General features: G+C 45.2%; 1 protein-coding gene across 1 annotated transcript; it reads right to left on the bottom strand.

Annotated features, from left to right (window-relative positions):
- Nucleotides 1-1,176: 1,176 nt before the first annotated feature.
- MED10 (mediator complex subunit 10) lies at nucleotides 1,177-23,843 on the bottom strand. Its single transcript, XM_068108770.2, has 4 exons — nucleotides 23,606-23,843; nucleotides 12,580-12,663; nucleotides 5,087-5,189; nucleotides 1,177-1,416 (listed from the first exon to the last, which is right to left on the bottom strand). The coding sequence occupies exons 1-4, from the start codon at nucleotides 23,725-23,727 to the stop codon at nucleotides 1,318-1,320; spliced, it is 408 nt and encodes a 135-aa protein (XP_067964871.1). The 5' UTR covers nucleotides 23,728-23,843; the 3' UTR covers nucleotides 1,177-1,317.
- Nucleotides 23,844-24,325: the final 482 nt, after the last annotated feature.

Here is a 24,325-nt window from a genome sequence, read left to right as displayed (position 1 = left end):
TTGGGGCATGTGTTCGTTTGGGGCATGTGTTCGTTTGGGGCATGTGTTCGTTTGGGGCATGTGTTCGTTTGGGGCATGTGTTCGTTTGGGGCATGTGTTCGTTTGGGGCATGTGTTAGTTTGGGGCATGTGTTAGTTTGGGGCATGTGTTAGTTTGGGGCATGTGTTAGTTTGGGGCATGTGTTAGTTTGGGGCATGTGTTGGTTTGGCGCATGTGTTGGTTTGGCGCATGTTTTAGTTTGGCGTATGTTTTAGTTTGGCGCGTGTTAGTTTGGTGAATGTGTTGGTTTGGCACATGTGTTAGTTTGGCGAATGTGTTGGTTTGGCGCATGTGTTGGTTTGGCGAATGTGTTGGTTTGGCACATGTGTTGGTTTGGTGAATGTGTTGGTTTGGTGCATGTGTTAGTTTGGCGCATGTGTTAGTTTGGCGAATGTGTTGGTTTGGCGCATGTGTTAGTTTGGCGAATGTGTTGGTTTGGCGCATGTGTTAGTTTGGCGAATGTGTTGGTTTGGCACATGTCTTCGTTTAGCGGAGTGAGTGAGGTGAGTGAGTAAATTACTTGCCTAACTTTAATGAGGGCAGATTTTTATGCGGTAAATAGACCTTCTTTGGGCATCAGAAATGAAGCTTTTGGCCAAGTTTCATCAAAATCGCGTGTTTGGTTCAAGCGATAATGACTGAAGTGTTTACAGACTCACTCACTCACTGACCGACTGACTGAGTTACATAAGGACACTGCTCGATCGCATAAGCTCACCGGACTAAAGTCCAGATGAGCTTAAAAATAAAAAAAAACCCGGACTAAAGTCCAGATGAGCTAAAAAAAAAAAAAAAAAAAAAAAAATCGACTTTGCAAGTGAGAGACCCCTCTCCTCTGGCGAGGGTAACTAGAACGGGCACTTGGGAGAGAGCATACCTCCGCCAGGATGAACAGTTTTTGGTTTGTATCAACTGGCAGGCCTGATCCAGGCCTGAACCAAAATCTAATCAATTTGTTATTGTCACGTACCCAATTCATCCACCAAGCTTTGTCATAATCCATCCACAACTTTTAGAGCTATCCTGCTTACAGACAGACAAACAGGGGCGAAAACATAAATTCCGCTCACCTTTGGTGACGTAGGTAAAAATCCCATCACCAATTCCCATCGCCAATTGAAAAAAATGTCCCACAACTTAGAAGAACAATTTTTATTCAACACAAAAGTGAAAATACAATACAAATAATCATAAGCCTCTAAGAAATTATAGCTGCCAAGCAATTAATTAAACTATTCCGTGTCACGAATGGATGAGAAGGTTCACGAGTCTCAAACTTCACGATCCCGCAACGTCGTCTCTTCGAATTGCCTTGTACTTGGCCATCTCGTCTGGAAAGACTTTGGTGAGCTCTGATAATAACTGGCCACGAAATTTCTGGAGAGATAAAGAAAAAAAAAAGAAAAAAAAAAGAGTCATTATGACCATCAGGTGTATGCAAATTTGAATGATTACCTTCGAATGTTTAAACAGCAACCCATATATGGAAAGAAATTGCTCAAAAATAAAACTACAATGTTGATTATAAGTTTTGCTGTCCGTCCGTCTGTCCCAGCTGTAGTTTTTCAGAAATTTCCCATACCCCTTAACATATTTAACTGAAACTTGGTACATGCCTTTATTATAATAAGTTACAGAACAAGGTTGAGTTTCGGGGCATTTCGACAATTTTTCATGGAGTTGTGCCCTTTTGGGACTTTTTGGGACTTGATTCATCTCATGAGAACAATATTAATCAAACTACCTCCAGGTCCCCATTCACAATCTCACGAGACATGCGACATGGAAATTCCATAGAATTGCCACTCTCAAGTGATTGTGAGCAGCCAAATTGTGTGAATACATTATCCTAAATTAATTTTCTTCTTCATGATGCATAAGTATATACACATACATTAAAATTAAATAACAACGAAACAGCATTAAATTCACAATCTCATATGATTCCGTCTTCTCACAATATGTGACAGAGGGACAGACAGACTGACAAGCATATTATATAGACAAGCTGGTACCAGCAGAACATCTGCTGAATGTGACTACAATTCCCCAACTCTCACCACACCCCCACCCCTTTCCAAACCTCAAGTCATCAACCACCCCTTGCAAATGCCAAGGCTTCAATCCTCTCTCCACTTCAAGCCTTAAAACCCCCACCCCACCACAACTCCACCCCCTCCTCCTCCCCACCACAACTCTACACCCTCCTCCTCCCCACCACAACTCTACACCCTCCTCCTCCCCACCACAACTCCACCTCCCTCTCCCCACCACAACTCCACCTCCCTCTCCCCACCACAACTCCACCTCCCTCTCTCCACCACAACTCCACCTCCCTCTCTCCACCACAACTCCACCTCCCTCTCTCCACCACAACTCCAACTCCCTCTCTCCACCACAACTCCAACTCCCTCTCCCCACCACAACTCCACCTCCCTCTCTCCACCACAACTCCACCTCCCTCTCTCCACCACAACTCCACCTCCCTCTCCCCACCACAACTCCACCTCCCTCTCCCCACCACAACTCCACCTCCCTCTCCCCACCACAACTCCACCTCCCTCTCCCCACCACAACTCCACCTTCCTCTCCCCACCACAACTCCACCCCCTCCTCACCACAAGAGTCCAAACCCACCCATCCAAATTCTCAAAGTCCCCCACCAAACTCTGTCCCATCTTTGCTCTCCCTTCCGCCAACCCCCACATTGTTTAATTACATAGTTGGAAAAGAGTTAACTTGCTTTAAATATACCCCAGGAATAATAAAAAACATAATTAGACGACGGTTCGATCCTGAACGTCAGTTTTCACTTGCTGTACTTTTACTAATTAATAATTTATTTATTTATTTATTTTTTACTTTAGTCGGTTGCATCGGCACTGTTCCACACCTGCACGCATCCGCAGTGCAGTGATCTTCATCCTGATGAAGCAGCACTTACACGGACGGAAGGAAGTAAGGAATACATTCCTTCATAGGGAATTTTATATTTTGTTTATAGGGAACCCTACCTTTCCTCCTCTCCCATCCTCCCACCTCTCCCATTCTCCCACTTCCTACCTCCCTCCCACCTCTCCCTTCCTCCCCCCTCTCCCTTCCTTCCTCTCCCTCCTCCTCCTCTCCCTTCTTCCTCCTCCTCCTCCTCGCCCATCCTTCCACCTCTCCCTCCCTTCCTTCTTCCTCTCCCATCCTCCCACCTCTCCCATCCTCCCCCCTCTCCCACCTCTCCCATTCTCCCACTTCCTACCTCCCTCCCACCTCTCCCTTCCTCCCTCCTCTCCCTTCCTTCCTCTCCCTTCTTCCTCCTCCTCCTCCTCTCCCATCCTTCCACCTCTCCCTCCCTTCCTTCTTCCTCTCCACCCCTCTCTCCTTTGCCTCCCTCACTCCTCTCCCTCATTCTCTCCCTGTTCCCGCACCGCATTCGACCAGTTACATTCGAAACGACTCTTAGAATGCATTTTAGCCAATAAAACACCAATATTCATCCGATTTTCTCACCTTTTGCTACAACCGAGCGTTAAATCATCTTAGTGATGATTACAAATGAAATCAGGTGGACAAATAGAATTGAGATAATGCCGTGATTGAGTCTGAAGGGACTTTATAGTGCAGGCCTTCATTTCATTTAAAATGCATTTTTGTTTGAAAATGATAACTTTCGTCCAATTTTCTTCCCGTTCTTTGCAACTGAGTCTTAAGCCATCTTAGCATCGATGAAAAATGAAACTAGAACGGGCACTCGGTAGAGCGCATACCTTCGCCGCAGCTACTGTTCTGTACTTGGCATGGGAGTGTAGGGAACAGAACAGTGAACAGTTTGGTGCTGATTTCATGCAAATCGGATAAGAATTGACCGAGTTATGACAAAAAACGCACATTTTGCAAGGTCGTGACCCCCCTGACCTTTGACCCCCAACCGCTAACAAGGGTAATGTCTTCACTGGGTCATGTCGTATATCACAAGATCGGGCATTGAATTCTGAACATTTTGGCATTAGTTGCATGCCAATTGGATAAAAATTGACCGCGCTATGGTAAAAATACGATTTTGACCTTTTCGTGACCTTGACCTTGACCTTTGACCCGATTGCTCCCAAAATCTAATCAAATGTGTCCCGTATAATAACCAATCATCCCACCAAATTTCATGCAATTCGGTTGAATACTTTTTGAGTTATGCGAATAACATACACACACACACACACAGACATACAAATAAATACACAGCGATCAAAACATAACCTTCCGCTTTTGCGAAGGTAATCAGATGGCGAATTAGAGTTTAGATAAAGCCGTGAGAGAGTCAGAAAGCACGAGCCTAACAAAAGAGGCTAATGAGGCCTCAGACCTATATGGATTAAACAAAATGGTGGAGATTTGCTTTTGAAGGTCCTCCCTGAATGGGGGAAGCCCCACCCTGAACAGATGGACAAACAGACTAGAGGAGAGTATTACAGTGTAGATACACTACATGACCAAAAGTATGTGGACACTCAAACATCACACATCTCATTCCAAAATCATGGGCATTAATATGGAGTTGATCCCCCCCCCCCCCCCCCCCCATTGCTGCTATAACAGCCTCCACTCTTCTGAGAAGGCTTTCCACTAGACGTTGGAACATTTCTCTGGGGATTTGCTTCCATTCAGTCACAAGAGCATTAGTACTTGACAATGAGCCATGTTTCAAATTTTTCCATTGAGCGGTTTCGGAGATATAGAGGTGTAAAATTTTTCAAAAATGCCGGCGGTACCACATGACCTATGACGTCATAATTATGAATAAAAAAATTTATACAGGCAGAGGCACTCCTATGGTAAAATTTCGTGTCAATCGGACCAACAGTTACTGAGAAAATGAATTATAAAAATGCTGACACGTACACCATACGTACCAACAGAATGCCTAACCATGCTTTTCGCTTCGCGAGCACAGGGTACAAAAGGTTGTATATATTTGTTGCTTGAGAGTAATATGGCAATTATTTTGTATGGTTATTGGGAAAGATGACAACAACATCATGAAAGCACGATCCATGCTCACCACTAAGGTATCAATCTTTCCTTTGACTTGTTCATTCTTGCCCATGGCTCGCTCAAGACACTCCTTAGTGTACAACTGCGGGTTCTTCCCTTGATCGATGTACCTGAAATAAACACAGGAAAGCAAGCACGAATAAGATGATATTGGAATGTACACTATATTACCAAAACTATTGGGACCAAAAACTCAGACTTCAAATGAACGCTCAATATGCATTTGCAAATTTTCCCCAGAAGGCAAAGCACCATGAGGTTTATTAAGGTGTCTTATTACGCTTGGTTGGACAAAGCTGCAATATTGGTTCCGCGACGATACTTGGAGGGGGTTGGGGAATTTATTAAGCAACAAGAAGAGAAATCTTAGCTGCTTTGAGGGAAAAGAAGAATTGTTACGATTTTGATCTTAGCATTAGAAGAAGAACAACTGCATTAAATGGCAAACATGAAAAATGTGTTGATGCTTTAGATCTTAGCATCACCAAATTCAGCAATTACTTTTTTAATCGATCCGACAGGAACACACTGACTGACATCTTTACTGATTTTCACGATTGACCTAGGACCCAAGTTATTGATGTAGACCAAGAAGAAGATACTGTAGGTCCCAAAAAGCTTCCTTGCGGAAAGCCAGCTTCAAGAGGAAGAGCACATCTAGAATGACATGTCTGTATTCATGGAGGAAAAAAAGGAGAGCCATTCAAGGGAGAGCACCTTGCATCGTATTGACCGACAGGTCGGACAGCAAGGTTGAGTGCTGGACAATATTGTAAACAGTGAAGGCACGGCCCTTGGACATTTGGAGTATCTATCCATTCAACTAGAAGAAGCATAGGGCTGAAACCGAACTGAAGATCAGACATCAGAGACTTGGATCAATATAAATTCCATGACTTTGCTTTAGATGAGGAGGTTACCTGGTCTGTCATTGAGGGGATAAGACTTGCCACCTTTATTGTGGATATGGGGAATATAGTCATATATAGTCATGTCACCTTCCTATAGTCATGAATGAGCTTCCTACACCTCTCTACTGGTAGTTTGTCCCACGCTTCTTGTGCAAACTGCTCCAGTTCTCCCAGATTTGAAGGGCGCCTTCTCCCAACTGCTGTTTTCAGATCTCTCCACAGGTGTTCAATGGGATTTAGATCTGGACTCATTGCTGGCCACTTCAGAACAGTCCAGCGTTTTGTCTTGAACCATTCCTGGGTGCTTTTTGAAGTGTGTTTGGGGTCATTGTCCTGCTGCAAGACCCATGTCTTTAGATGGAGACCCAGCTTTCTGACACTAGGTTGAACATTGCGCTCCAAAAAGCCTTGGTAATCTCCTGATTTCATGATGCCATGCACACATTCAAGGCACCCAGTGCCTGAGGCAGCACAGCAACCCCAAAACATCACTAAACCACCTCCATGTTTGACTGTAGGGAAGGTGTTCTTTTCATTGAAGGCTTAATTTTGTTTTCTGTAAGCATAGAGATGATGTGCTTTACCAAAAAGCTCCAAATTGGTCTCATCTGTCCACAGAACATTCTCCCAGAAGGATTTTGGCTTGTTCATGTGTGTTTTGGAAAACTTCAGTGGGGCTTTCTTATGTCTCTCTCTCAGCAGTGGGGTCCTCATGGGTCTCCTACCATATAACCCCCTTTCATTGAGTTGGTGACGGATGGTGCGAGTTGAAATCGTCATACCTTGTGACTGAAGGTCAGCTTGAATCTGTTTGGCAGTTGATTGAGGTGCTTTCTCCACCATTCAAAACAATCCTTCGCTGCAAACATTGTGTACGGTGGACACAGGAACATCAAGGCCTCTGGAGATGGACTTGTAGCCTTAAGATGTCCATTCTTGACTACAATATTGTGTCTGACCTCCTCAGACAATTCTCTGTTTTTTCTTTCTTTTCTCTATGCTCATTGTGGTACACACAGTGACACAAAACAACAGAATGACTCCTTTTCTCTATTCAAACTGGTCGATTCCAGCGTTTCTATTGCAGGCACCTGCAACTCACCACAGGTGAGTTCAATTACAAAGTAAAAGAGAATCACCTGCTTGAAATCTAATTATTTCTAACAACTTCGAAAAGGTGCCAATAATATTGTCCGGGCCATTTTAGGATTTCTGTGTGGAATAAGCAAAGATTTAATATTTTTTTTCAGCTTTTTTGTTTTGTTTCACTGCAAACCAAATAAATATATTTGTGGATACCAAAATATTTTTTAATTTCAACAATTTTATGGAAGAAATGGTGCATTATTTGAAAAAAGTGCAAGGGTGCCAATATTTTTGGCCACGACTGTATGCGAGAAAGATCTGGGAATTAGCAAAATAAAATGAAGAAGAAGAAGAGGAGTTCACCAACGCACAGGTATTGAGGATGAAAACACAAACACAATCACGTCCAACTGCAGAGAAGGTGCCGAGGTTGACTGTGAACTTTTCCAACTTCATGGGAAATAACTTAACAGGATGTAAGGAACAATCTCTGATGAAGGGGTGGAGTTATTTTAGGAGGAGAGGTCAGATTGGTAAGAGAGGGGTGGGTCTTGGAAGAGGGTGGTGGGCTTGGGAAGAAAGGGTGGGTTATGGAATAGAGTGGTGGGCTTGGGAAGAGAGGGTGAGGTTTGGAAGAGAGGGTGAGTTTTGAAAGAGAGGATGGGTTTTGGAAGAGAGGGGTGAGTTTTGGAAGAGAGGGGTGAGTTTTGGAAGAGAGGGGTGAGTTTTGGAAGAGAGGGTGAGTTTTGAAAGAAAGGGTGGGTTTGGGAAGAGAGGGGTGGGTTTGGGAAGAGAGGGTGAGTTTTGGAAGAGAGGGTGAGTTTTGGAAGAGAGGGTGAGTTTTGGAAGAGAGGGTGAGTTTTGGAAGAGAGGGTGAGTTTTGAAAGAAAGGGTGGGTTTGGGAAGAGAGGGGTGAGTTTTGGAAGAGAGGATGGGTTTTGAAAGAGAGGATGGGTTTTGGAAGAGAGGGTGGGTTTTGGAAGAGAGGGTGAGTTTTGGAAGAGAGGGTGAGTTTTGGAAGAGAGGGTGAGTTTTGGAAGAGAGGGTGAGTTTTGGAAGAGAGGGTGGGTTTTGGAAGAGAGGGTGAGTTTTGGAAGAGAGGGTGAGTTTTGGAAGAGGGGGTGAGTTTTGGAAGAGAGGGTGGGTTTTGGAAGAGAGGATGGGTTTTGGAAGAGAGGGTGAGTTTTGGAAGAGAGGGTGAGTTTTGGGAGAGAGGATGGGTTTTGGAAGAGAGGATGAGTTTTGGAAGAGAGGATGGGTTTTAGAAGAGAGGATGGGTTTTGGAAGAGAGGATGGGTTTTGGAAGAGAGGGGTGAGTTTTGGAAGAGAGGATGGGTTTTGGAAGAGAGGATGGGTTTTGGAAGAGAGGATGGGTTTTGGAAGAGAGGGTGAGTTTTGGAAGAGAGGGGTGGGTTTTGGAAGAGAGGGTGAGTTTTGGAAGAGAGGATGGGTTTTGGAAGAGAGGGTGAGTTTTGGAAGAGAGGATGGGTTTTGGAAGAGAGGATGGGTTTTGGAAGAGAGGCTGGGTTTTGGAAGAGAGGATGGGTTTTGGAAGAGAGGGGTGAGTTTTGGAAGAGAGGGGTGAGTTTTGGAAGAGAGGGGTGAGTTTTGGAAGAGAGGGTGAGTTTTGGAAGAGAGGATGGGTTTTGGAAGAGAGGATGGGTTTTGGAAGAGAGGCTGGGTTTTGGAAGAGAGGATGGGTTTTGGAAGAGAGGCTGGGTTTTGGAAGAGAGGATGGGTTTTGGAAGAGAGGATGGGTTTTGGAAGAGAGGGTGAGTTTTGGAAGAGAGGGTGGGTTTTGGGAACAGAGGGTGGGTTTGGGAAGAGAGGGTGGGTTTTGAAAGAGAGGATGGGTTTTGGAAGAGAGGATGGGTTTTGGGAACAGAGGGTGGGTTTTGGAAGAGAGGGTGAGTTTTGAAAGAGAGGATGGGTTTTGGAAGAGAGGATGGGTTTTGGAAGAGAGGATGGGTTTGGGAAGTGAGGGGTGAGTTTTGGAAGAGAGGCTGGGTTTTGGAAGAGAGGCTGGGTTTTGGAAGAGGATGGGTTTTGGGAAGAGAGTGTGGGTTTGGGAAGAGAGTGTGGGTTTGGGAAGAGAAGGTGGGCTTGGGAATAGAGGGGTGGGTTTGGGAAGAGAGGGGTGAGTTTGGGAAGAGAGGGTGGGTTTCGGAAGAGAGGGTGGGTTTGGGAAGAGAGGGTGGGCTTGGGAATAGGGGGTGAGTTTTGAAAGAGAGGGTGGGTTTGAGAAGAGGGGTGAGTTTTGGAAGAGAGGATGGGTTTTGGAAGAGGAGGTGAGTTTTGGAAGAGAGGGTGGGTTTTGGAAGAGGGGGTGAGTTTTGGAAGAGAGGGTGGGTTTTGGAAGAGGGTGAGTTTTTGAAGAGAGGGTGGGTTTTGGAAGAGAGGGTGGGTTTTGGAAGAGAGGGTGGGTTTTGGAAGAGAGGGTGGGTTTTGGAAGAGAGGGTGGGTTTTGGAAGAGAGGGTGGGTTTTGGAAGAGAGGGTGGGTTTTGGAAGAGAGGGTGGGTTTTGGAAGAGAGGGTGGGTTTTGAAAGAGAGGGTGGGTTTAGGAAGAGAGGGTGAGTTTTGGAAGAGAGGGTGGGTTTTGAAAGAGAGGATGGGTTTTGGAAGAGAGGGTGGGTTTTGAAAGAGAGGATGGGTTTGGGAAGAGAGGGGTGAGTTTTGGAAGAGAGGATGGGTTTTGGAAGAGAGGATGGGTTTTGGAAGAGAGGATAGGTTTGGGAACAGAGGGTGGGTTTGGGAAGAGAGGATAGGTTTGGGAAGAGAGGGTAGGGTTGGGAAGAGAGGGTAGGTTTGGGAAGAGAGGGTAGGTTTGGGAAGAGAGGGTAGGGTTGGGAAGAGAGGGTAGGGTTGGGAAGAGAGGGTGGGTTTGGGAAGAGAGGGTAGGGTTGGGAAGAGAGGGTAGGTTTGGGAAGAGAGGGTAGGTTTGGGAAGAGAGGGTAGGTTTGGGAAGAGAGGGTAGGTTTGGGAAGAGAGGGTAGGTTTGGGAAGAGAGGATAGGTTTGGGAAGAGAGGGTGGGTTTGGGAAGAGAGGGTAGGGTTGGGAAGAGAGGGTAGGTTTGGGAAGAGAGGGTAGGTTTGGGAAGAGAGGGTAGGTTTGGGAAGACAAGGTGGGTTTGGGAACAGAGGGGTAGGGTTGGGAAGAGAGGGTAGGTTTGGGAAGAGAGGGTGGGTTTGGGAAGAGGGGTGGAAGAGAGGATGGGTTTTGGAAGAGAGGGTGGGTTTTGGGAACAGAGGGTGGGTTTGGGAAGAGAGGGTAGGTTTGGGAATAGAGGATGGGTTTGGGAAAAGAGGGTGAGTTTTGAAAGAAAGGGTGGGTTTGGGAAGAGAGGGGTGGGTTTGGGAAGAGAGGGGTGAGTTTTGGAAGAGAGGGTGGGTTTGGGAAGAGAGGGGTGAGTTTTGGAAGAGAGGGTGGGTTTTGAAAGAGACGGTGAGTTTTGGAAGAGAGGGTGGGTTTTGAAAGAGAGGATGGGTTTTGGAAGAGAGGATGGGTTTTGGAAGAGAGGATGGGTTTTGGAAGAGAGGATGGGTTTTGGAAGAGAGGTTGAGTTTTGGAAGAGAGGGTGGGTTTTGAAAGAGAGGGTGGGTTTGGGAAGAAAGGGTGAGTTTTGGAAGAGAGGGTGGGTTTTGAAAGAGAGGGTGGGTTTGGGAAGAGAGGGGTGAGTTTTGGAAGAGAGGCTGAGTTTTGGAAGAGAGGGTAGGTTTTGAAAGAGACGGTGAGTTTTTGAAGAGAGGGTGAGTTTGGGAAGAGAGGGGTGAGTTTTGGAAGAGAGGATGAGTTTTGGAAGAGAGGGTGAGTTTGGGAAGAGAGGGGTGAGTTTTGGAAGAGAGGATGAGTTTTGGAAGAGAGGGTGGGTTTTGAAAGAGAGGGTGGGTTTGGGAAGAGAGGGTGAGTTTTGGAAGAGAGGGTGGGTTTTGAAAGAGAGGGTGGGTTTGGGAAGAGAGGGGTGAGTTTTGGAAGAGAGGATGGGTTTTGGAAGAGAGGGTAGGTTTGGGAACAGAGGGTGGGTTGGGGAAGAGAGGGTCGGTTTGGGAAGAGAGGGTGGGTTTGGGAAGACAAGGTGGGTTTGGGAACAGAGGGTAGGGTTGGGAAGAGAGGGTAGGGTTGGGAAGAGAGGGTGGGTTTGGGAAGAGAGGGTGGGTTTGGGAAGAGAGGGGTGAGTTTTGGAAGAGAGGATGGGTTTTGGAAGAGAGGGTGGGTTTTGGGAACAGAGGGTGGGTTTGGGAATAGAGGGTAGGTTTGGGAACAGAGGGTGGGTTTGGGAAGAGAGGGGTGAGTTTTGGAAGAGAGGCTGGGTTTTGGAAGAGAGGGTGGGTTTTGGAAGAGAGGGTGGGTTTTGGAAGAGAGGGTGGGTTTTGGAAGAGAGGGTGGGTTTTGGAAGAGAGGGTGGGTTTTGGAAGAGAGGGTGGGTTTTGGAAGAGAGGATGGGTTTTGGAAGAGAGGGTGGGTTTTGAAAGAGACGGTGAGTTTTGGAAGAGAGGGTGAGTTTTGGAAGAGAGGGTGGGTTTTGGAAGAGAGGGTGGGTTTTGGAAGAGAGGATGGGTTTTGGAAGAGAAGGTGGGTTTTGGAAGAGAGGGTGGGTTTTGGAAGAGAGGGTGGGTTTTGGATGAGAGGATGGGTTTTGGGAACAGAGGGTGGGTTTTGGAAGAGAGGGTGGGTTTTGGGAACAGAGGGTGGGTTTGGGAAGAGAGGGTGGGCTTGGGAATAGAGGGGTGGGTTTTGGAAGAGAAGGGTGGGTTTTGGAAGATAAGGGTGGGTTTTGGAAGAGAAGGGTGGGTTATCGAAGAGAAGGGTTGGTTTTGGAAGAGAAGGGTGGGTTTTGGAAGAGAAGGGTGGGTTTTGGAAGAGAGGGGTGGGTTTTGGAAGAGAGGGGTGGGTTTTGGAAGAGAGGGGATGTGGACCCTTGGGGGATGTAGCTTTTTCTGTAACAGGCAGAATTGAGACATTCAGATTTTTTATTAGAAGTCTCCAACTTCACTCCATCCTTGAAGGTTTCCAACTTCACTCCATCCATGAAAAGTTGACCAGCTGCGATTAGGCAAGACTTGTAGGAAAGTAAGAGGTTTGATAAATTTGTCCTCATGTAAGACTGATGAGCTGGACTCTGGTCCTAACCCTGGTTGTGAGTTATGCTGAGGTTCCTATTGGTTGGGTTTTCCTTGCAGGTAGAGAATACAAGTTGTTTCCTGGGAATCTTCTCTCCACATGCATCAATGCACCAGCATCGAGATGTACAACAAGACAGATGGATGCGGGAAGCGTTAAACTGGTTAACAAAATGAAGCGTTGTGCTGAAGGAATTCCAGGTGGTGTCAATGCCGGAAACCAATGAAATAAAGGACCATAATGCTTTTGGTTATAGTGTACAAATAATTACAAACATTTCTCACAGTACATCATCACATTGAAAATGAATTATAGGCATTCCAATAATCCGAATAAAAGAACACCAACTCGATCAAACGACGTCAGCAGCCACATGAACTTACTCGAACACCTCCAATGGAACGTGCACGTCATTCAAATGATGTCGGCACTTCTCAATCTCTTGAAGACCTGAGATCATGGCATTTCTATGAGAGAGGAGAGACCAATGACAATTACACTTGCATCTCGTGCTCAGTCAAATATTCAGATTGGTAATCAAGACCATTTTTGGCCAATATATCGATTCATGACGGGGAGATTATTCCACAGGAAAGCATTATGACATTAGCATTATGAAAGCACAGGAAAACATTCCTCCTCGTGGTGGTAAAAAAAAGTTTTGAAGTATCATGTTATAAATTGACAAATAATAACACTGAATGAGCAATTCAGTTGGGGATTCAAGAAAGCCACTTTTATTGTGGAAAGCTACTTTGGAGGTATCCCTCAAATAATCAACATCTTCAGAACTGCTATTCTCTCATCTGCCTGTGCAGAATAAAAACTAAAACCATTTCCCCATAATAATTGGGGTGAAAGTCCAAATATATAGTAAATTACAAATTGTTTTTCTTCAGTTCCCATTGGTACAAAAGCAAGCTTCCCATCTCTGCGGGATTTGCAGCATCGTCTTCATGCCGGACTTTGTGCAGCTCCCTGTAGGGGAAAGCTACACTTGAGAAGCTGCAACTTAATAACATTCTACCCACAATGCCTGTTAACCCCACTAACTCAAAAACTCATCCCCTTCTAAATTTAGTTTTTCCTTCCTGAGAGTTTCCTTTTATATCCATTTTGCGCACCCCATGTGTCCTCCGCCACCACTCATTCCTCCCCACATCCCTTATTTGTCTGCTGTTGGTGCTCCCTCTCTCTCCTGTTCCTTTTGTTCTGTTGCATCCTCATCCATTCAGTGTTCCTACTCTGTCATGAGCCTGGAATTTGTAAAGAAAGGAAAAATCCCCGTGGTTTCCGTGACTGAGCTTGAAGATTTCTTCAGCCATGAAAGCCGAGTTATTGATGCTTGCAAATTGCTCTAGTTTTACATATGGAATAATAATAATCATTTGAGTTCCCTTAAAAGGAACTACAATGAAGGTGTAGGCCACTCAGCCCATCAAGCCTTACAATGGTTGTTTATGCTCTATCTTTTTAACTGCTGAGCATCAAGCAAGGAAGGAGCACATACCATTTTTTAAGTCTTTGATACAACTCGACCGGGGATTGAATCGCAGACCTCCAGGCCTCAGACAGTGGACACCACCAAGCCTAGTAACCCTAATGTACCTTTCCTGCCGTTTCTTATATACACTGAAATTTGTTTTTATTTTGATAACTGCTTGGACTTTTCTTCATAATAAAATAACAATTTTACAGTGTATGCTCTGGAACAAGTTTCTGTGCATGCAATTTTTAGCACTGGCATGCCCTTTTATTACCTACGCCACTTAAGGTGGACAACAACAACAACAACAACATGCATTTTAAGGCCATTTTCCCTGCTAGAGCGGGGGTTAGCCTTGCGGTCCCCATGACAATCTTCTCCATTTTGCCCTATTTTCTGCATCTCTCCTTGTTAACCCCCTTGCCCGCATTTCTTCTTCCACCATCTTTGGCAAAGTCTTTCTCGGTCTTCCCTGTCCTCTACTTCCTTCTACATTCATTTCCATCACTCTTCTCAACCAGTCACTTTCATCCTTCCTCAACACATGACCAAACCATCTCAACCTGTTCCTCTTCACAACATCAATCACAGGCTCTATTCCCATCATTTTTCGCAATTCATCATTTGTCTTCTTCTCTCTCAACGATACTCCGCACATCCATTGAACCATTCGCTTCTCCACCCTTTCCAACCTTCGTTGCTGCTCTACGTTCATTACCCATGTCTCGCTCCAATAAATCATAACACTTCTCACACCTTTCCCTTCAGCTTCAACGACACTCCCCTCCTCATCAGCACGCCACTCAGTTCCCGAAACTTCTTCCATGCACATCTCACTCAAGCAACCGTTGCCGAGTCTGATCCACCTTCACCATTCAGCCTGTCCCCGAGGTAGCAAAACGTTTTCACACCTTCCAGCTTCACGCCGTCTCCAAGATCCAACTCAACATTTCCTCCATCTGCAGCTCCCTCTGTGCACACCTTACATTTGAATGTAGCTGCCACACTGGTTAATGACCCTCTGAGACCACTACATTTTTGATGAACCCACTCAGCGCATATTGTACATTGAATGGAGTTCACTCCGACACCCTTCCTGCACACAGCACAGGGCCACTTCCCAGTTCTTTCCACCTCACCACATGCTTTACCACTTGCCATCACCTTCGTCTTTCCGATATACACCTTCAGACCTTTTGTCTCCATACATTCCTTCCACTTGTTCATCTTTTCCTTCAGTCCATCCATACTTTCTGCAATCAACACCAGATCATCTGCATACAAGAACTCCCACGGTAAACCCTCCTTTACGTTCTGAGCCAGCACCTCCATCACAGCTACAAATAGTAGTGGACTTAGTACCGACCCCTGATGCACTCCCACCTTCACCTCAAACTCACCACTGTTCCCGTCCTTCGTCCTTACAGCTGTGCGTGCTCTTTTGTACATTGCCATCACTACTCTGATCAACCATTCCTCCACTCCTAACTTCCTCATTGCCCATGTCAATACTTTGCGTGGAACCCTATCGAATGCTTTCTCCAGATCAACAAACCCAAGAAACAACTTCTTCCTCTTCTCCATGTACTTCTCCTGCAACTGCCTCACAATAAAAAACGCGTCTGTCGTTCCTCTTCCTGGCATAAATCCAAACTGCATTTCGTCGATCTTCACTTTCTTCCTTATCCTCCTCTCCAACACCCTTTCCAATACTTTCATTCCATGCTCCAATAACCTTATCGCTCGGTACGAGCCACACTCTAGAGGGTCACCTTTCCCCTTGTATAGAGGGACGAGGGTACTCAGTTCCCAATCCATTGGAATGCGGCCTTCTTTCACCGCCAGATTACAGATCTCTGTCATTCTTTTCACACCCCAACTTCCTCCTGCCTTCAACATATCTCCCACAACTCCCGTTGGCCCTCCCGCTTTTCTACTCTTCATTGCTTTTATCGCTTCCTCAACTTCCTTCTCAGTTATCTTCTCTGCCGGTCCTAAAACTGGGTTACTCTCTATGTTGCCATCCCATTCATTCTCTGTATTCAACAGCATTTCCATATATCTTTTCCATCTTCCTTTAATTCCATCTGGGTCCACAATGATTTGTCCCACTTCATCCTTCAAGCAACTCACCCCCATCACATCACACCTCTCTTTCGCTATCTGCTGTGCAATCCTGAATACTGCTCTCTGACCCTCTTCCGAATCCAAGCATTCTCCGAACATTTTCCTACATGCCTCCTGCACCTTTGTTACCTCTTTCTTTGCAGCCTTCTTGGCTGCCTTATAACTTTCATGCTCTGCTGTTTCTGCTCCCGTACCCTTTGCCTTTTGCCACTCCTTGAACTTCTTCCTCTTCTCGTCAATCCTCTTTCCAACTTCATCATCCCACCACCATGTTTCCGAGTGCCTCGGTGGTCCTTTTGTCCATCCACATACCTCACCAACGGCTCCCAACAGACTAGCTTTCATTGACATCCAACCACTTTCAAGCTCAACCACATCATCCTCTACCCTACTCAGCCTCTCTTTTAATGCCTCCCTTACTGTCACCTCTTTCAACCTCCACACCTTCATTCTCGGTTGGTACTTCACCCGCCGAGCTCTCCTCGCACCTTTCACCCTTATGTCGCAGACAACCAAGTGGTGCTGTGAAACGGCCTCCTCCCCCGGGATCACCTTTGTGTCCCGGAGGTGCCCCCTATCTCGCCTTCACACCATCAGGTAGTCAACGGTTGTCGTCGACCCCCCTGACGTGTATGTAACAAGCTTATTATCCTCTTTCTGGAACTGAGTATTACAAATCAACAAATCAGCTCCATCAGCAAACTCCAAAATTCTTTCACCTTCTCCATTTCTCACACCATATCCGTAACCCCCATGAACTCCCTCAAAACCGTCCATACTCCTTCCCACATGTCCATTTAGGTCTCCTCCAACCACAACAACTTCCTCATCTTTCACGTTTTCCATCAGCTTCTCTATAGCACACCAGAACTTGTCCTCTTCATCGCTCCGATCAACCTGCGGAGCATATCCCGAGATGATGTTCACCAAGAGCTTTCCAATCATCATTTTCACCATCATCAACCTTTTATTCACTCGTCACACTCACCACACTGTCTACAAACTCCTCAGAAAACAGGACACCAACACCATTCACGCCCTCCAGGCACCCTTGCCACACAAACTTGTATTTCTGTCCCTGCCTACCCTTCACCATTCTCACACCACTTCCCTTCCATCTCGTCTCTTGCACACAACATATGTCCACTCTTCTTCTGACCAATACTTCCACCACTTCTCCTGATCTCCCTGTCATGGTCCCTACATTCCATGTCACAAACCTCAGAAACCGATCTCCACTTCAGGCTGTACCCTGCCCATATGTAGTTGTAATTGTCATGGTTCTCTTTTTGAGGCAATGTTTTTATGGCCAGATGCCCTTCCTGACGCCAACCCTCTTAGTCGTCTCTTACGACACGCAGGGATACGGTGTACCTATTCTAATCCAGGGTACACACTGGGGAACGTTTAAAACATGGAAATTGTTATAAGAATACGTTATAAATACGCCACCTAAGGTGGACGGAGGTTGTTTTCACCCCTGTATGTGTTTGTTTTTGTTAATTTGTCTGTGAGCAGGATATCTCAAAGAAGTTGCAGGCGGATTCGTATGAAACTTTGTGGATGAATTGGGTGTGTGACAAGAACAAGCCGATTCGATTATGGCTAAGGTCCGGATGCAGATGTTGTCCAGCATTGAGATACAAAAAGAAAACTGTTCAGCCTGGCAGAGGTATGTGCTCTACAGATTGCCGTTCTAGTACTGTGCATGCTTTGACTCAAACAATATATTAAGTCGTAAAAAATCTCTGACATAATCATAATCAACCAGCAGAAGTCCATGGTAAAAAATACCACGACAGAAAGGCCTTATCAATTTCTTATATAGAAAGAGAAGAGAGGATCGGACACCCTCCCCTTCTAGTCAGGGCCCTTAGGGATATTTTGGTTCAAATTCTTCCAAAAGCATCAAATTTGGCGCAGATGTTGCCCATGCCATACTCTTTCGATTTTTGACGGGCGTCAAGGGCGGTATGATCCGGGGACCATACCGGTCCATCCCGCCATGTCACCTGACCTATGACGTCATAATTAGGATATGCATCCAATCACATGGCGTACTATAAGTGGTCAAAGTTCAAAATGAATCGATCGAAAAAAGAAGGCAGGGATCCATTTTTAAGGTTTTCATAAAATCCAATATGGCCGCCAGGCCACATGACCTATGACGTCATATTTATGACATGTATACAATCATGTATACATGAACCCGGATCATGATCGCACAAAAATTAAACACAAGGATATGGCATACAGTTCATAAAACATCAAAATCCGTACCTTTGTAATTAGACTGATGAACTGCATATGCCTGAAAATTAGGAAATAGACATGTAAATATTTCCTCTAATTGTCAAAAATAAGGTCAGAGTTCGATTACCCAACCCAGAAACATAAAATGGTGAACCTCGCGTAAATATTGACAAAAAACTCAAAAACCGACATGTTTGACTCAAAAATGACCTTTAAGATGACCTTGAGGGTTGACCTTGACCTCGAATCATCAAAATAACATCATAATTGGATTCCTCGACCTCGAAAACCCCTGAAAAGTGGTATCATACATGATTCCAACCCTTTTGGTTATTTAACTGATTTTCCTCTAATCCGGGTGGCGGCCATTTAGTATTTCGCCAATATGGGGCCCCCGGGGGGGGGGGGGCGCCCGTCAAAAATCGAAAGAGTATGGCATGGGCAACATCTGGGCCAAATTTGGTGCTTTTGGAAGAATTTGAACCAAACGGCCCCAAAATATCCCTAAGGGCCCTGACTATTCCCCGGAGAAGCAAGGTTCGCTACAAGATTGTACACTGTTGCTCAGCACACCAACGGGGGCGTGAAAGCTTTGTGATGCAAACAGCCGGCCCAGCATAGGTAATGTGAGCGCAGTCGCACTCCCTTTCCCAGGAAAAGAAAAGTTTGCGTTCTTCGTGATGTGGATGCCGAGGGCGATGGGAAAATGGAAGAGTGGTTTGCATCATGGAATGACATCCCACGTCCGACTGGTAGGTCAACAGGGGGTGGGGGCATTGGAGAAAAACCTTTAGCTTCATAAGGATCGAACCCCATCGACGCCTTAGTGTATACTATTATAATAATAAAAAAATAGAGAACTATAGAAAAGAAAGATTATTATACAAGAAAAATAAACAGAAGAAGAAGAAGATAATAGCAGAGAAAGTTGGCGTTTTTAGCGAAGTAGATGCTGAGGGCAACGGCAACGGTTAAAAATTGAAGAGTGGTTTGCACCATGGGACGACATCCGGTGTTCGACTGGGGGGCCATTGGAAAAAGGCTTTAGCTGAATAAGGATACCTCGACAACAACAACAACAACATGCATTTTAAGGCCATTTTCCCTGCTAGAGCGGGGGTTAGCCTTGCGGTCCCCATGACAATCTTCTCCATTTTGCCCTATTTTCTACATCTCTCCTTGTTAACCCCCTTGCCCGCATTTCTTCTTCCACCAACGTTAGCCGGGTCTTTCTCGGTCTTCCCCGTCCTTTACTTCCTTCTACATTCATTTCCATCACTCTTCTCAACCAGTCACTTTCATCCTTCCTCAACACATGACCAAACCATCTCAACCTGTTCCTCTTCACAGCATCAATCACAGGCTCTATTCCCATCATCTTTCGCAATTCATCATTTGTCTTCCTTTCTCTCAACGATACTCCGCACATCCACCGAACCATTCGCATTTCCACCCTTTCCAGCCTTCGTTGCTGCTCTACGTTCATTACCCATGTCTCGCTCCCATAAATCATAACACTTCTCACACACGCAGCATACACCTTTCCCTTCAGCTTCAACGACACTCCCCTCCTCATCAGCACGCCACTCAATAAGGATACCATACCTCGACGTGTTAGCGTATTATTATATAGATAAACGATCCAAGCAAAATATGCACACTGTCCTGTCAACTCACACAATCTGGTCGTGCGATACCCAAAAACAGATCTTGTCTCACAAAATCACGTGATTCATTACTGTTGAGTCAATAGGGCTGCCTCCATGGGGTGAACCTAGGTTAGAAGAATATGACACTGGACAGGAACAAGCAGATCATGCCTCTCATGCGAAGTCCTGGAAGTTTAAGAAGCAACCACATAAGAAACAGTTTAATAACAAAACATAGAAGAAAAATAATTGCCGGGTTCATCACTTCAGTTCATGGGGACCTGTACAGGTTAGTGTTTATAATATTTGAAATTAAGTGAACTGTTTTGGGAAGGAAGTACAGTACTTGGAAGCCTTCTCGTTTATCTAAAATGTTTTTAATCTGACAGGATGGCCTAGGCCCTAGAGGCACACTCTGATCTGTCCAGTGTCCAGCTTGGGTTCAAATCCCGACCCAGCTATAAACTGTCTTCCCGGTGTTTCACAGTCAGGGTGATTCATCACTGTGTGTGCCGTCTCTCGGATGGGGTTAACCTGCACGTCCCGTCTACCGACATTAGTTGGTGGACGTTAAAGATCCTACAGTCTTTCCTGAAGAATAGGCAAAGTATCGCCGGCACCATGAACAAATTACAAATTTTTGCCTTCACTACTGCTGGGAAAGGGATGGAAGCCTCTCCTCAGTAAAAGACACATGAAAGCCCGCTTGGAGTTTGCAAAAAAGCACCTAAAGGACTCTCAGACTGTAAGAAACAAGATTCTGTGGTCTGATGAAACCAAGATTGAACTGTTTGGCTTCCATCTGGCCACTCTGCCATAAAGCCCAGATCGGTGGAGTGTTGCAGTGATGGTTGTCCTTCTGGAAGTTTCTCCCATCTCCACACAGGATCTCTGGAGCTCAGCCAGTGACCATCGGGTTCTTGGTCACCTCTTTTACCAAGGCCCATCTCCCCCGATTGCTCAGTTTGGCCGGGCGGCCAGCTCTAGGAAGAGTCCTGGTTGTTCCAAACTTCTTCCATTTAAGAATCATGGAGGCCACTGTGCTCTTGGTCACCTCTCTTACCAAGGCCCTTCTCCCCCAATTGCTCAGTTTGGCCGGGCGGCCAGCTCTAGGAAGAGTCCTGGTTGTTCCAAACTTCGTCCATTTAAGAATCATGGAGGCCACTGTGCTCTTGGTCACCTCTCTTACCAAGGCCCTTCTCCCCCAATTGCTCAGTTTGGCCGGGCGGCCAGCTCTAGGAAGAGTCCTGGTTGTTCCAAACTTCGTCCATTTAAGAATTATGGAGGCCACTGTGCCCTTGGGTAAATTTCTTCAATGCAGCAGAGATTTTTTTCTCTGCTTCCCCAGATCTGTGCCTTGACACAATCCTGTCTCTGAGCTCTGCAGGCAGTTCCTTCGACCTCATGGCTTGGTTTTTGCTCTGATATGCGTTGTCAGCTGTGAGACCTTATATAGACAGGTGTGTGCCTTTCCAAATAATGTCCAATCAATTGAATTTACCACAGGTGGACGTCAATCAAGGTGTATAAACATCTCAAAGATGATCAAGAGAAATGGGAGGCACCTGAGCTAAATTTCAAGTGTCATAGAAAAGGGTCTGAATACTTATGTCAATGTGATATTTCAGTTTTTTCTTTTTAATAAATTTGCAAAACTTTCTAAAATCCTGTTTTCTCTTTGTCATTATGGGGTATTGAGTGCAGATTGATGAGGGAAAAAATGAATTTAAACGATTTCAGCATAAAGCTGCAACATAACAAAATGTGAAAAAAGTGAAGGGGTCTGAATACTTTCTGAATGCACTGTATATACACATATAATGACAATTTTCACAGTAAAATGGCCATTTCTAAAAGCATTTCGAACTAGATCGGCACTCGGTAGAGCGCATACCTCTCCAGACTAAACAGTTCATGTTTTGTATCCCACTGAGAGGCCGGATCAGGATCCGGACTTCAACCTGAATCGAATCACCTTGTTCTTGTCACCTAACCGATTCATTCACCAAGTTTTGTCCGAATCCATCAATAACTTTTTGAGATATCCTGCTATACATCGTTTTTGGCCCCAACTCGCAATAGTGAAGAATCTCTTAAAAGTTTTTTTAAAAATTCTCATATCCGGATCCGGATTTTCACCAACAATGAATCAATTTGTCCTCGTCATCATCTGTGTCCATCAGGTTTCTACCTCATCCGTCCACAACTTTTTAAATACCCTATTCACAGACAGAGAGGCACACAGACAAACAGACCGACAGGGGTGAAAACATAACCTCCGCCCACCTTCGTTGGCGGAGGTAAAAAGCATTTCTTTAGTAAGCAGTTTTTCAAATGTTACAGTTTGAAGATGTTTGTGCGATATAGTTTGTCGGTGACCAGCCGTGATGGTGCTGGCGTTCAGAGGTCTCTTGGATCACATGCTGTAATATTTTTGTTCTAAGTGATAGATACTGCGTTCCTCTCTGTAATGTACACTGTGAAAAGGAATACACTTAAACTGGGAACAGTCTGTTTAAAACTACAATACTGTGAATAGCTGGACATCCCACCATCTTTAAGCCTTACTCAAAGTTAAGGAGCAGCCGGGGGAGGGGGAGGTGCTCGCCCTTTGGTCCCTCACCGGGGTGGTACCCTTGGACCGTGCTGAGGGCCGAGGTGGCTCCTAGATCCCTGACTTTTCAGAATGGGTCTTGGTACAAACCAAAATTGCAGGTCGAGAGGTCTGAGTGCATGATTTATCACCTTCGATCTGGATCATGTGTTGACACAGATATTATGCTAACCGCCGTGGGACACAAGACGAAGCAACGTTTCACGCACGAGCCCTTGTGTAAAGTCCGCTGGCCTTGTGAATGAAGAATTTAATAATAAAACAGATTGACAATATGGTGTCCAGTTTTGCTCATCACATCCGAGGAAAGACATGGTTGCCATGGAGACTGGAGAGGGTTCAGCGATGGGTTACAGATCGATTCCAGGCCCAGCTCGACTCAGCGAGGAGGAGACAGAGCTGCATACATTAGAAAGGAGCAATTCGGAGATACGAGGAAGGGTGTAGAGAAAATAAAAACAGGCCAATTTTATTTAGCCAATATGGACACTGGACAGTGACAGACCAGAGTATAATTCGAGAATGAAGACGATTACAACAGAACCAAATCTAGGATACCGGTATTTCACACTAAGTTGTTCCATGGAATGAAAAGGTGGGAGCAGCGGGAACAGTGAAAAGGTTTAAAATGGGTTTTGATAAATACTTAAAAGGAATGGCTATCAAGGGGTATTGGAATATTGCTTGGAATGGCGGCTTAGTAGCTCAAGACGAGCGAGGCGTGATCATGGAGGTGTGATGGAGGTGTGATGGAGGTGTGATGGAGGTGTGATGGAGTTGTGATGGAGGTGTGATGGAGTTGTGATGGAGTTGTGATGGAGTTGTGATGGAGTTGTGATGGAGCTGTGATGGAGCTGTGATGGAGGTGTGATGGAGTTGTGATGGAGGTGTGATGGAGGTGCGATGGAGGTGCGATGGAGGTGCGATGGAGGTGCGATGGAGTTGTGATGGAGGTGTGATGGAGTTGTGATGGAGGTGTGATGGAGTTGTGATGGAAGGTCTGATGAAGGTGTGATGGAGATGTGACGTTTTAATTTGGAGATGTCCGATTGATTGGCGTGTCATTCGTGCCAAGTGGGAATGTGTAGTTAGGGAGGAAGAATTAATAACAATAACAATAACATGAATAAAACGAGATACAAGGATGTTGTGTTGTGTCGCTGAGTTATTGTTATTGGTAATGTGAAGATGACTCGGACTCGATGGCCCTTCCGGCTGTCTAGATCTAGATATCCTCGTAATCGTATGTAATTTTACATCTCATCGGACGAGCAACTCACAGCTTCTGGTTGAGGACGACCTGTCCGCTGGGTTGGAAGTCACTCACAATGATCCCAAGCTGTCGGATGTTCTCAATAAACTTTTCCAGCTGCTCTTCCAGGTTATCGAACTTCTCCCCCATTTTTAGCGATAATGAAACGCGGAAAATAAAATTGATAAAGAACAAATGCAAAACGAGATCGTATCGAAGCGTGACCTGGAAGCACTACGTCAACACGTTATTTAATAAATCCCCTTGGGTTTTACCTCATCATTCATTGTATTTGTTATTATTTCAGATACACTTGCATTTTATATCGAAAAGAGATATCCACTAATATCCATTTAAAATCGAAAATATCGTTGCATACTTGAAAAAAAAACACAAAAATTCGTTCACAAGATGATACTGCTGGCATCTATATTGACATGGAATCAGAAACTGTACAAAGTGATAAAGAAACGCGCTGCGTCAAGGAGTGTAAATGTATTCAAACTTACAATGACATTGCGAAACACAAGGATTCATCGACGGAATATAATGAACGATATAGTTGAAATAATTCACGAGAGGAAAACATCGAGACCCCATCCATCCTTATGGTCGATACAATTTTCATGTTTGACGTGAACAATCAAAAACAGAATGAATAACCAGGATGCGTCTCGATCGACAAATAATCCATCCCAAATCAGTGTATTACATCTGTAAAAAGAACGACTAATACTGAAGTAACAAT

Source organism: Myxine glutinosa, chromosome 2 (assembly GCF_964187855.1).
Source record: "Myxine glutinosa chromosome 2, kmMyxGlut1.1, whole genome shotgun sequence".
Classification (NCBI taxonomy): domain Eukaryota; kingdom Metazoa; phylum Chordata; class Myxini; order Myxiniformes; family Myxinidae; genus Myxine; species Myxine glutinosa.
This window is presented reverse-complemented; position numbering and strand designations above follow the sequence as displayed.